Here is a 14,035-nt window from a genome sequence, read left to right as displayed (position 1 = left end):
AATAGCCTTAGGCTATCGTTGCAATCAAGCTGACATAAACGGAATATGGCCGATGACATCTTTTATTGATATTTCAGTTTCAGCGTACATTTGCGATTGTATTCGAAATTTATCATTTTCACACAACCTGTTGTTTCCAAACGTATTTAAAAATATTGTTAGTCAAGGTACATTTCTTTATTTGATAAAATGTGCTTTTTTGGTGTAGACGCAGAAGAAAAATATGGGTTCCATATTTTCAATCTGTAGAAAAAAAGAAAAGCGAGGGCAAAAGGGAAACATTAAAACGAAACCATTTTTACAAAACACGAATGCGAAAAACATAAAAATTTAATAAAAAATACATGTTTAATTTAAAGACTATTCCAAATTAAATTAATATAAGGCAAACATGTGTGAATGAATTATAAATATCAATTCATAACTTAGGATCATAAAACAGCCGGTGTCAAAGAACGATGCACAGAGGAGTTGAATATCGCATAAACTAGCATTAACAGAGAAAAGCCGATTAAAATATCACATAATGGTATTGAATATCAAGGTTTATCGATGTTTGGACGTCAGGTCCGGGCCTGTCAGATTGTCGCTGAAAGGTTTGCCGGTCATGCGTGAAGAATTCGGATTCCCTTTATTGGATTTCCACCATACGAACACCTATATATCGACAATGGTTGTTTACAAAAGCGCGTGGGTAAAGGTGATTCAATGTTAGATATAGGCTTGGCAAATTTAATCGACATCTTACAAGCTTAACTTTGGTTTAAATGTCAATGCAAATTCATAACAGATGCGTTTGAATTAGCAATCGCTTCGTTGCAAGTGTTAAATTAAGGCATTGAGCTCAAAGGAGTTTCAGAAAACAATTAAATACTAACCTTTCGCAAAAATATGTAATTACAAAATATTTTAATTTATAGATATTTGCTTTTCTTTAAGAATTTTTGGCCTGGGAAAACAATATATATACAACAGACGTCCTTAAATATGGCATTTTGTGTGCCGTGCAAGAGGCAGCATCCGTCGCAATTCAGTAAGCGGGATTCTGTTATTTCATTTTGTTAAATGGAAAACATTGTTCCGAAAAATCATGGGTTGAACATGAAAACGCTCAGAGAAGCATTTCGCCTAGAAGAAAATATATCGAGCGACCAAACGCCAAAGCATCTAAAACATAATTCAATAAATGCGGATGAAGGCGATGTGAGACATCCATGAGATCCCAATATTCGCGGAAACGACCAACCTAAGATAAAGGGTCCACCTAGCGATAAGAATAACACACGCAAGAATTAGAGCCGAACGCAGCGTTCCCAGTCTACCCACAAGAACAATTCCGACTACAGCACCGTCGTGTCTGAAATGGAACAACGAATTCTGAGAAGAAATTTAGATCTACACAAAGAACAGATTAGGGAAAAACTATGGAATATCTGACTCAGACTTACCGGCCCAATTGGACGATCGGGATTTGAACACAAGCGATCTGTCGTTTAACAAAATGGTTTGCAAACAAGTTATGGCGCTGAGAAAGTAGTGGCTATCTAATTAAGCAGTTGCAATTGAGCTTTAACAATGATGACGACATGGACATTATTAACGCAAACCAAGGGTCCAAATTTGCGGACACCGGAACATATCGTCTTTTGATCGTATCACCGCACAATCTCCACGCAGAGTTAGTCGTTCCTTGCTCCCACATAAAATCTTTGCCATCACTAGAAAATCCTACCAGATTTGGTAGGATTATATATTTTTGTTTATGTATTATATTATGAAAGTAGTATCATTTTTTTATATTTTGAAAAATAGTGTTTAAGTTAAGGTTCTGTATAACATAATTAATTACCTAAATTCAAATAAAAAGTAAAAATAACAACGGTACAATTATTGTATCACGTGGCTAGGCTATCATCACGCGGTTGGGTATGAAGGCAGGAATTTGATTCAGCTATGCTGGTTCCAGTCAAATCTATGCGCGCAGGTTGATCACCGCAAGTGAATGTTCACCACGCGCTTGTAAAAACTACCTCAAACAATTAGTGCAGTCCAAGGTGACAGTAGTACCCAATGTAACCGTTATGCAAAAAACAAGAAAAGGAAAACGAACTGTACATCTCACTAATTCGCAAAAGAGGTGGCGAAAAAGGACAATATTAAGAAAACTATTAACTTAAAGCGCCACTTATCTATGGTCTCTGTAGTTTTCGACCCGACTACAACACGACATTGCAACCCCCGAGACATCGCGGCATCACGTGAAAATAGAGCGGGCGCATATGGGCGATAAGCTTGGAAAACTGGAAGTAGAGACAGAAAAGACGTTTCCGGAGCATCTGAATCTGAAACTCATAGCTAGATTCCCGATATTCTGTTTTAGTAAGCATATTTTCGGTCCATTCTGTATTACTCGAATTGATACATGTAAATAGGATAAGACGAAAAGTTCTTGTGGTGTTAAATGTAAATTTACTTTTATCATATTTTACTTCAGCTGCGTCATTCGATAATGGATTTTTTTTTGCCGTATGCAAATTGGGTAGTCTGGTCAGGAGCTTTGCCGTCTGCTTGAAAGTCACGCAAAGGTTCATGGACACGCTAGCTCACCGGAAGTGTGCGGATTCGCAGGCAGCAACACTGCACTTGTGATCGCATATGACATATGACACATTTTCGCGTGACGCGGGTTGATTATATATGCCATATTTACCATTGAGTGAGTCGATAAATTTAACATTTTATGCTTTTACTCCTATATGTTTTTACAGTATATCTTAACATGTCAACAGTTATATGTAACCAGTAACATGTTAGTACGTGAAGGAGTTGAGAACATAAAGAATCAGTGATATTATTAACCCATTTATGCCTAGTGGACTCTCCCATCCTTCTAAATTGGATCAATTTACTTCCAAAATTAGGGATGTCTAGTATATTTATTTCTATATTCAGAATATTTCTTACAGAAATTCCTTTAAGCAAACAGCGCAGACCCAGATGAGACGCCGCATCATGCGGCGTCTCATCTGGGTCTACGCTGTTTGCAAAGGCCTTTTTTCTAGACGCTAGGCATGAATGGGTTAACACAACGCCAGTATCGAGTTCCTTCCTCATGAAGCTAATGGGTTCTTTCAAGAGTTGTTTGTGTTTATAATGCGTGAAGGTACATAAATAGAAATCAAAACAGCTAGGAGTGCATAGCAGGAAAACAATCAGCGCATATCATTATATAAATGAGTGCATAGAAGCTGACACAGTTCGATCATAAACATTAATAATGTTCATCACCTGGAGAATTAATTTAAAAAAAAATCTCGTTTAAGTCATTTCCAACTCGTCTCCGAAACAGACCATAATAGTTTTCATCGACTTCTTCCAAGCATAGAATGAAATCAAGTCGATGAATGATTTAGCGCGTAATTAGTATTGATAAAGTATACATGTATACAAATGACACCGCCACTCGAATATTGTGTTCCCTACATGATGGTATATGTACATGTATTCGTAATCAAAATGCCAGGAACTTCTTCGTGCATAAATCTACTGTTAATGTGAGTTTTACTAGAGAACTAAACATATTAGTATTTTGTTTGTTAAACAAATTTTAGTTAAGCTTTATGTTTTTTTTGAGAAGTAAATGTATAATTCATGACTAATTTACTTAAGCATACTGCCATATTAACATTGTAATTTAGCCGCGTCATGCGAAAATGGGGTTAAAACCATTTGTTGTCAGCGTAGTCCTGTTGTAGTTTTAACGGGACATTTTGCAATTTCCATAATGAACGCGACTAAACGTGTTTCCTTTAAATTCATCGATTGGTTAAGCATTTTTGTACATATGTATAATGTGCACCTAGTTATGAAATTATTTACAGTGTTTTAAGTTCTTACTCAATTGGCTTATTATTATCTCAACAAATTTTTAACAACGGTATCAAGTCTTTTAAAGTACAAGCACAGATAGACATGAACGTCTCCCTTTTGTTTATACAAAGTTTATTTTATTCTGTTTATCGCGGTTCAATATTGAACGCTGATTATAGTCCATACAAGATAGCAGTTTCTCTCTCAATTTTGTCAAAACACTGAGATTAACTGGACCAAAAAAGTGCCATTAGCGTTTTAACACGCATTTTATTGACTATTGTTGTGTTTTCTATCTAAACTTTTTTTTGTAACACTGCATCAGTCGGCGAAATGTTTGTTGTCCCAAAATGAACTTTTATACAAGAACATTATTTTGTAAATGTGAATATTCGAAGATGTGAAGTCGTGTAATTTATTTTTTATAGACAAACGTGAAACGCTTGTTTTAGGAACTCTGCAAGCGCCTAGAAAATATTGACTCGGAAACGCTCGGTAAATTTCGGATTTAGCGCGACTCGGCACCCGAAAAAACGATAATTCACTGCTTTTCTAAGGATTTCGACAACTTATTTAAAGTTGGAAGCTGTTGGTTTTGTAAAACGATGTAACAATTGTAACATTGAACTAAAAGGTGACTGCGAATGACAGAAAGACATTAATTCATGCCTTAATGCTTCTTAAATACATTACGCAGCCTGTATAACAAAAGGAAATGACGTTTTACAGTTGTTTGGATATAAACAAAGATCCATATGAATAAACTTAGTGTCAAACAAACGCCTTAAGGATTATTTAATCAACTATATTGTACGTGTGTGAAGTTAGCCTATTTAGCCTATTTAGTACATAGGTTGAAACATACATCTTATTTAGCCTATTTAGCCTATTTAACAGCCTTTTCAGCCTATATAGCCTATTTAGTACATACGGTTGAAACAAACATCCTATTTAGCCTGTTTAGCCCTTTTAACAACTTTTTCAGCCTATTTAGCCTATTTAGAAAGTTTGCTACATAGGTTTAAACATACATCCTTTTTAGCCTATTTAACAGCATTGTCAGAATATTAAGCCTATTTAGAAAGTTTAGTACATACAGTTACATCCTATTTAGCCTATTTAACAGCATTTTAAGCCTATTTAGCCCATGTAGTACATAGGTTGGAAAAAAACATCCTATTAAGCCTATTTAGCCTATTCAGCCGATTTAGCCTATTTAGAAAGTTTACTACATATGTTGACACAAACATCCTATTTAGCCTATATAACAGCCTTTCCAGCCTATTCAGCCTATCTAGAAAGTATAGTACATACAGTTTAGTACATAGGTTGAAACTTACATCCTATTTAGCCTATTTTACAGCCTTTTCAGCCTATTTAGCCTATAAAGAAAAGTTAGTAAATATGTTGAAACATACATTCTAGTTCGCCTATTTTACAACCCTTTCATGCTATTTAGCCCATTTAGCAAGCTTATTGCATTCCTATTTAACAGCCTTTTCAGCCTATTTAGCCTATATAGAAAGTTAAGTACAAAGGTTGAAACATACATCCTATTTAGCCTATTTTACAGCCTTTTCAGCCTATTCAGCCTATTTAGAAAGTTTAGTGCATAGGTTGAAACAAACATCCTATTTGGTCAATTTAGCCTTTTTAGCATATTTAGCCTATTTAGAAAGTTAAGTACATAAAGTTTAGTACGTATGTTGAAACATATATCCTATTTAGCCTATTTAGCCTATTTAACAGCCTTTTCAGCCTATTTAGCATATTTAGAAAGTTGAGTACATATGCTGAAACATACATCCTAGATAGTCTTTTTTACAACCTTTTCAGGCTAGTTAGCCAATTTAGCAAGTTTAATACATTCCTATTTAGCCTATTTAACAGCCTGTTCAGCCTTTTTAGCATTTTTAGAAAGTTTAGTGCATAGGTTGAAACATACATCATATTAAGCCTATTTAGCCTATTTAACAGCCTTTTAAGCCTATTTAGCATATTTAGAAAGTTTAGTACATAGGTTGAAACATACATCCTAGTTAGCCTATTTAACAACCTTTTCAGGCTATTTAGCACATTTACCAAGTTTAATACATTCCTATTAAGCCTATTTAACAGCCTCTTTAGCCTATTTAGAAAGTGTAGTACATATGTTGAAACATAAATCCTATTTAGCCTATTTAACCGTATATTCAGCCTATTTAAAATAGTTAGAAAGTTTAGTACATATGTTGAAACATAGTACATAGGTTGAAACATACTTCCTATTTAGCCTATTTCACAACCTTTTCAGCCTATTTAGAAAGTTTAGTACATAGGTTGAAGCATACATCCTTGTTAGCCTATTTAACAGCCTTTTCAGCCTGTTTAGCATATTTAGAAAGTTTAGCACATATGTTGAAACATACGTCTTAGTTAGCCTATTTAACAACCTTTTCAGGCTATTTAGCCCATTTAGCAAGTTTAATGCATTCCTATTTAACCTATTTAACAGCCTTTTCAGCCTATTTAGAAAAGTTTAGTACAAAGGTTGAAACATTCATCCTTGTTAGCCTATTAGGCCTATTTAACAGCCTGTTCAGCCTATTTAGCATATTTAAAAAGTTTAGTACATAGGTTGAAACATACATCCTAGTTAGCCTATTTAACAACCTATTCAGGCTGTTTAGCCAATTTAGCAAGTTTAATACATTCCTATTTAGCCTATTTAACAGCCTTTTCTGCCTATTTAGTCCAGTTAGCAAGTTTAGTTCATTCCTATTTAGCCTATTCAACAGCCTTTTCAGACTATTTGGCAAGTTTAGTAAGTAGGTTGAAATATACATGATATTAAGCCAGTATTAGCCTATTAAGCATCCATTTGAACCCCTTTAGCATATTTAATAAAAATATTGAATGGGCAGAAATGTACGTGCTATTTAGCATTTTAAGCAAGTATATAAAATGAAACCTGAAACAAACATCCCAGTGAGCATATTTAGTAGCATATTCAATCTGTTCAGCCTACTTAGCAAGTTTACTAAATAGGATGAAACATTTTCCAGTGAGTGAGTATGCACCTTTAAGGGCCTCTTTAGGACAAACAATGGTTATCCACCGAATTTTCCCACACATAGCATTATTGCATTTTTAAAAACACACTCCGATTCGAAGTACTTGTGCAAACATACAACGTATGTAGCTTCTCTATGAAGAATTACAATGTCCGCCCTATTTTTTAAACCTTCGACAATACTATAATGAACGTTTTTTGTTGATTGAATAAAAAATATACCACACATAGCTTTTCAATTCGTGTCTTTTCAAACGCGCGGTTGCACTTTTTGGAAAAAATACTAAATTAATTTTACGCAAACTTAACACAGTTGTGTATTTTGACAATGACCGGGCTCTCGTCTTTGTTTTTTTGAAAATGGTTTTGAATTAATGAAGAAATTATCAAAAACGTTACCCGAAGCGATGGTTTGTTGACATCCGATTGTCCCACACATAGCTGAAAAAGTCACGTGGTACAGGCACCTTGAAACATTGACCTAATAAAGCAGGGTCGAATAAACTAGTTGATCTCCGGCAACAGTAAGTACGTATTCCTACCCGCCGATTAGCATGTTCTAATATTTGACATTATACCAAATGTACATGCGAAGTTCCTGAGAAATGTTTTCTCAAAACAAAATGATAGTAAAAATAATAAATGCGTTTTAAATTCAAGCAAAAACGTTTGCATTGGCTTAAAGGGGCCTTTTCACAGATTTTGGCATGTATTGAAGTTTGTCATTAAAAGCTTTATATTGACAAATTAAAACATTGTACCTCAAAATCGCCAGTAATAAAACAAGTATACAATTAAAGGGATCTTTTCACGCTTTGGTAAATTGACAAAATTGAAAAAAAGTTGTTTCAGATTCGCAAATTTTCGTTTTAGTTATGATATTTTTGAGGAAACAGTAATACTGAACATTTACCATGGTCTAATATAGCCATTATATGCATCTTTTGACGATTTTAAAACCTAAAAATTATAAAGCGTTGCAACGCGAAACGATTAAATAATTTGGAGAGTTCTGTTTTTGTCGTTAAATTTTGTGAAACTACGAAGATTGCTTATATAAGGTATAAAATACGTCCAGTTGGTTACTCGGCGGAATAGCTCAGTAGGCTAAAGCGTTTTTACTTCAGGAATCTGGCAGGACTCCAGGGGTCACTGGTTCGAAACCTGGTCCGGGCAATGTTCTTTTCCTTTTTTAAATTTTATTCTTGATTTTTTACTGGAGCTTTTACGATCCAATGTTTACATTTCTCGATATAAAGCATTTAATGAATAAGTTAAAAAAATGCCAAAAACTGTGAAAAGGCCCCTTTAAAGAAAATTAATCTGGGCTCGAACCATTGACCCCTGGAGTCCTGGAGTCAAAAGTCTTCCGCTTACACCACTCGGCTATCCGTACTCATACTTTCAGTTAACGTATATTTTACCTTATATAAGCAATCGTAGTAGTTTCACAAAATATAACGACAACAGAACTCTCCAAATTATTCAATCGTTTCGCGTTGCAACGCTTTATAGTTTTCAGGTTTTTTAAATAGTCAAAAGATACATATAATGGACATTGTAGAGCATGGTAAATGTTCAGTATTTTTGTTTCCTCACATATATCACAACTACAATGAAAATTTGCGAATCTGAAACATTTTTTTTATTTTGTCAATTTACCAAAACGTGAAAAGGCCCCTTTAAAGACAACGTTGACGTTGCATATTTCATGGGAGAACATACATGTATTTAAAAGGCTGCGTTGATTGTGCGTACTTTATTGAAGAAAAAACTGAAAGGACAGCGTTAATTGTGAATATTTAATTTGAAAATTTATTTTAAAGAAAAGGTTAATTTGAATATTTTACGGAAGCGAATAATCAAAAGACAACGTTGATTTTGCGTATTTCATTGGAGATTATATTAACAAGACAACGTTGATTTTGTGTTTTTAATTGGAGCATTTGTTTAAAAGACAACGTTAATTTTGCGTATTACATCGGAGCGCATATTTACAAGACAACGTTGATTTTGCGTGTTTCATCGGAGCACATATATACAAGACAACGTTGATGTTGCATCTTCCATGGGTGCACATATTTAAAAGACGGCATAAATGTTGCGCTTATGACTGGAGAACATATTTAAAAAACAAGGTTGATTAGGCTTATTTCGATTTAGAATATATTTAAAAGGCAACCTTGATTTTTCGTTTTTAATTGTAGGACACATTTAAACAAAAGGGCATGAAAGGCCAAAAGTCGCTCAGCTGAGATACAAAGGAACTGACCTGTTCTGTGCAGCCCAAGATGTCATTAGAACAAATGTTCTGACCAACTTTCACGCAGAGTGAAGAATAAATGTATTTTTAAGAGTTTTAACAAGGTTTTATTGTAGCCATATAATAATAGATTCCCCGTCTCCTGGAGGACACGTTTTCCAAAAGACCAGAGTCATTTTCGTAATATATATAGCCATTTAAAGAAAAATGCCTGTTCACGTGGTGGCAATCTTTTTCAACAAACCGGAACCATTTTCGAATTCTTCCAAGATACCATTGGGACAAATCTTCTGACCCAATTTCATGAAGATCATACAATAAATGTGGCCTCTAGTGTGTTAACAAGGCAAATGTTGACACCGCAACACGCACGACTGACAAAAGGTGATCACAAAAACTAACCATGAGCACATTGTGCTCAGGTGAGCTAAAAACTAATTCTTTTCCGTATTTTATTTAAGCACTTATTTGATAGACAACGCTGATTTTCGTATTTCATTTGAGAATATTGTTTAAAACAGCGTTTGAAATATTACCCATGAGATAAGGGGTGCGGTGAATGGAATCGTGATGGCTGACTTGATATCCGTTCTGTTGACACTTGATGCATCTTGAAAATCGAAAGCATACTTCTAATGACTGATGAATGACGAATGAATACCGAATTTACAGCTCAAAATTTAGTTCAGAGAAACTAACTTAGAAATTAACAAGGGACAAAATTGTCACAAAACCAGGTTTTCAGTTGAAAAAAAGTCTGATAAATGGAGACAATTCAAAATGTGTATATTAACCCCCTTGTGTAAAATTGACCTTGATTTCACTTAGAAAAAACAAGAGATGTGTTCGTCAGAACCACAATGCCCCCTATTGCGCCGCTTTGGAAAAAAAAGACCTTTGACCTTGAAGGATGACCTTGACCTTGAACTTCCACCACTCAAAATGTGCAGCTTCATGAGAACGCCGCTTTGAATTTTTGTTTTGACCTTTGACCTTGAAGGATGACCTTGACCTTCCACCACTCAAAATGTGCAGCTTTATGAGAATGCCGTTTGAAATTTTTTTTTGACCTTTGACCTTGAAGGATGACCTTGACCTTGAACTTCCACCACTCAAAATGTGCAGCTTTATGAGATACACATGCATGCCAAATATCAAGTTTCTATCTTCAATAATGCAAAAGTTATGGCCAACGTTAAAGTGTTTTTTTCGGACGGACGAACAGACTGACATACACACATACTGACATACTGACGGACAGTTCAACTGTTATATGCCACCCTACCGGGAGCATAAAAAGTCTGATAAAGAGAGATACTCAAAATCAAAATGTGCATTGTTACTGATTGTTAATAGTTACATAGTTGTTTCAAAATCAATCTATTTTTAGTGTGGCGACCTTGACCTTGGAGATATTGACGTGATTCTTTCGCGCGACACACCGTCTAATGATGGTGAACAAATGTGCCAAATGATTTTAAAATTTCACAATGAACGACAAAGTTATGGTCCGGACAAGCTCATTTATGGCAATTTTTGACCTTCAAACTCAAATTGTGACCTTGACCTTGGAGATATCGACGTAATTTGGCCCGGACAAGCTTGTTCAGCCCGCCAGCCAGCCCGTCCGCCCACCGACATTCGCCTATCTAATAACCAGTTTTTTCCTTCGGAAAACCTGGTTAAAAAGCGTTATTTCTTTTTCACTACAAGTTCGTCATATCCGGAAAGGTGGCAGTGCTCCCGCGTGAAGCTTAAACCTGTGCATTCACCCAGCAGGATCTCCGCCGTCGTGTACACGTACATGTCGCCTATCACGTGACCACCGAACACGTCACCACGTGCGTCACTGAAACACGCGTGCATGTGGCCACCTGCTGACACAGTGCCAACAAGGGAGACAATCTCGCAGTTTTCTTTGTACGTCTTTATCTATTAGAAAGAAACAATTATATTGTATTGTATTTATTAACTCATAGGACAGAACTTAAAGCAAGTTTAGGCATTGATATGTTGTTATGATAGTGTGCGTTAAGTCTGACCGGAAGTACATGTAAACGAGCTGAGCAGTAGTCTGCTGATGGTAATAATAATAACAATAATAATTATTTTGTTTTGAATAATTGACCTTTGGATAACAAGCACGAGAATGCGAGGACACGATACGAAGGAGTTAAATAACGCACGTGAACGCGATTGATCCGAAAGCCAGATCGAGGTCCTATGATACAAGATTGCGAGATCGCGAAATTGATATCGCGATGTCGCATCGTAAGCGCACGAACTCGCATCGTGTTTTCGCAACTTCCTTTATTTCAACGATCGGACATGCAACAGTATTCAACGATGTTGCGAGATTGCGCTGCGAAAGTCTGTGAGTTCAATGTAATATCACGAGATCAATATGTGTAATTGCGGTAATACGATTGGTAATAGTGAGATTAATTTCGCATCCTAGCTTCGTGTTTCAGCATTTTCGACCGCTTAATTTATCCGGGCGATAATGCGAATCCACGATGCAAGGAAATGTCATTGTGATAAGTTTCGAGATTTCAAATTGTGATCTCGATATCTAATATCGTATTACGCTCCTTTGCATCTTGTTCTCGCGCTCGCAATCTAGACGTCAACACTGGCAAACAACGATCGGCTCTAACGGAATACTTTATTTAAGGGCGAATCCAGGTGAAAAATTTCTCGATACGTATTTTGGATGTATTATGTTATGTACACAGCCACCTACGCACAGAAATTTGATATCTCTCATATCCTCATTCGTAACATATAACGTGATTATTATCGATTCAATGTTATAAATAGTTTCATTTGCTTATTATCTCCACCTTTTCAGCTTTGATGCTTTCTGCGAACCACCAATAAACAGTTTTAGTTAATCTTAAACTGGCACAACCAACCGGAATAAAACAATATAATAACAATTATTTTTATATAACTGTAGGACATAGATAATTCAAAAATTATACACGCAAGTATAACAAATTTTCTTTAAGAAAATTATAAATCTTATATTAAAAGCCCTCTATATTCAATAAATACGATATATTACTGTTGTGCTGTCCGCCATTCTCAAGGTCACGCGAGACACGCTTCCCACGCATGTCAGAATGCTCACGGCCCCAAGGTTGTTGTCCTCCACAAAGCGGTGCAGGGTGGAGACGATCTCCTCCCCTGGCTTCAGTCGTAATGCGTACGTCACCATGGTAGAACCAAGGCACGGATGGGAAACAACGGCATCGCTTAACATCTAGAAAGTCCAGAGTATAGGAAATCACATTAACTTTTTCATATCATATGATCTCAAATAACCAAACTTGCTTTTGAAAATAAAAAGGAGAGAGAGGCTGGTATGATGTCAATATTGTTAATGTTCATATACCTGGTCATATTCATCTGGTTTTTAGCTTTGATTTTATTTCCCGGCTGTTTAACTATACATACAAGGCGGCGTGAGGCCATTTCGTTGTAATAAACATTGCCCCTTTAAGCGGAAAATATAGTTGACGGTTATTTCGAATAATTTGGTAAATCAAATTGCACCGTAAATTTGTAGATGAATGTAAAATTGTACCAACAGCTTAGAAACGAAATAGAACTAAGTCAAACCATTAAATGAACGTGTTTGAATAATGTCTGAACCTAAAATCCACCTAGAACGCCCTATGAGCATAGGACAAAAATCATATTCGCATAAAAGACGAGGACGGAGCCAGTGTTTTACCGACCGATATGGTGATTGTGTTAACTATCGAATTCAATGTAAGCATTTATTAGTTCGCGACTGATAAAAATATTCGCATTTACTTGGATGTTAAGAAAGGTCACTGCTGGGTTAAACAAACATATCAAAACACGTATGACACACATGACACCACGATAGCATTATCTGTGTATTTATATTACGATGTAACAAATAGAAAATATCAAAATTCCAAGTGCTGTTCTCAAAGCGATATGATCACACACAGACAACCATATAATTATGTTAAAACGTAAAATAAACACTGGATCGCACAATGAAAACATACCCAATCTTACTTGTAAAACTGTCAGTTTATAAGCAACGTGGTTTTGGAGCGATGAATATAGTACTTCCGGTGACACGATCAATGGTTAAAACAGGAGGTTAACTTCTACCTTATACGTTTTCGTCGACATTAAAATGTTACTTATTCCCATTGGATTCATAAGAGTATATAAATAATTAATGAAAATGAGAGCGTATTTTCGTGCGTGATCGCGCATATAATCCAAACAATTATCACACATGTGAGTGTGAATAAATGTTATTTGACACAATCTAATAGCAAATTGACTGAATATAAATTCATTTTTAATACATTGTATGAAAAGCAATGGAAACAAATATGCAATCTTGTATTACAAGTTATAAAGTTGTTTAGTATTGTGACAAGTGTACAAACATAAATGGAAAGCACCGAATTAAAGTATAGCACGATAACATCCGGCCTTGTGAACCTTTACTTAACCAAAACTTCGCACACGAACATAAATTGCATACACCTAAGCAATAAGTGTGAGAGAAACACAAAAGCCAACATAAAACGTGTATTTTCAAATATTTGTTTTCTTTTAACCCTTTCAGTGCGGGAACCGAATTTTAAAAGCCTTTGCAAACAGTTTGGATCCAGATGAGACTACACAGAACGTGGCGTCTCATCAGGATCCAAACTGTTTGCTATTCTGATAGTATTCTTTAAAAAAAATCGAAGAAAATGCTAATTTAAGAAATTCAGAAGACGACATTTAAGCAGACGACAAATTTACCAGCATGCAAAGGTTTAATCTGAAACGCATGTCCACACAATTTG

At 35.5% G+C, this 14,035-nt stretch overlaps 1 protein-coding gene across 2 annotated transcripts; it reads right to left on the bottom strand.

The window, feature by feature from the left end:
- Positions 1 to 9,105: 9,105 nt before the first annotated feature.
- Positions 9,106 to 13,347, bottom strand: LOC127873018 (bifunctional protein GlmU-like). Of its 2 annotated transcripts, none has more exons than XM_052416563.1 (3): positions 13,242 to 13,347; positions 12,253 to 12,450; positions 9,106 to 11,117 (listed from the first exon to the last, which is right to left on the bottom strand). In XM_052416563.1, exons 2-3 carry the CDS (start codon positions 12,448 to 12,450, stop codon positions 10,878 to 10,880), a joined length of 438 nt encoding a protein of 145 aa, XP_052272523.1. In that variant the 5' UTR covers positions 13,242 to 13,347; the 3' UTR covers positions 9,106 to 10,877. The 2 variants fall into 2 exon arrangements, with proteins under 2 accessions (XP_052272523.1, XP_052272524.1); XM_052416564.1 differs by having other exon boundaries at positions 13,232 to 13,335.
- Positions 13,348 to 14,035: the final 688 nt, after the last annotated feature.

The sequence above is a fragment of the Dreissena polymorpha genome, chromosome 3, assembly GCF_020536995.1.
Source record: "Dreissena polymorpha isolate Duluth1 chromosome 3, UMN_Dpol_1.0, whole genome shotgun sequence".
NCBI lineage: Eukaryota > Metazoa > Mollusca > Bivalvia > Myida > Dreissenidae > Dreissena > Dreissena polymorpha.
This window is presented reverse-complemented; position numbering and strand designations above follow the sequence as displayed.

What these genes read in the sequence shown, in the direction of transcription:
- LOC127873018 (XM_052416563.1), bottom strand. Translation starts at nt 12,450, where the DNA reads ATGTTAAGCGATGCCGTTGTTTCCCATCCGTGCCTTGGTTCTACCATG. An exon ending in GAATGGCGGACAGCACAACA is followed by an intron (nt 11,118 to 12,252) that starts GTAATATATCGT and finishes TCTTTCTAATAG; the next exon opens with ATAAAGACGTACAAAGAAAA.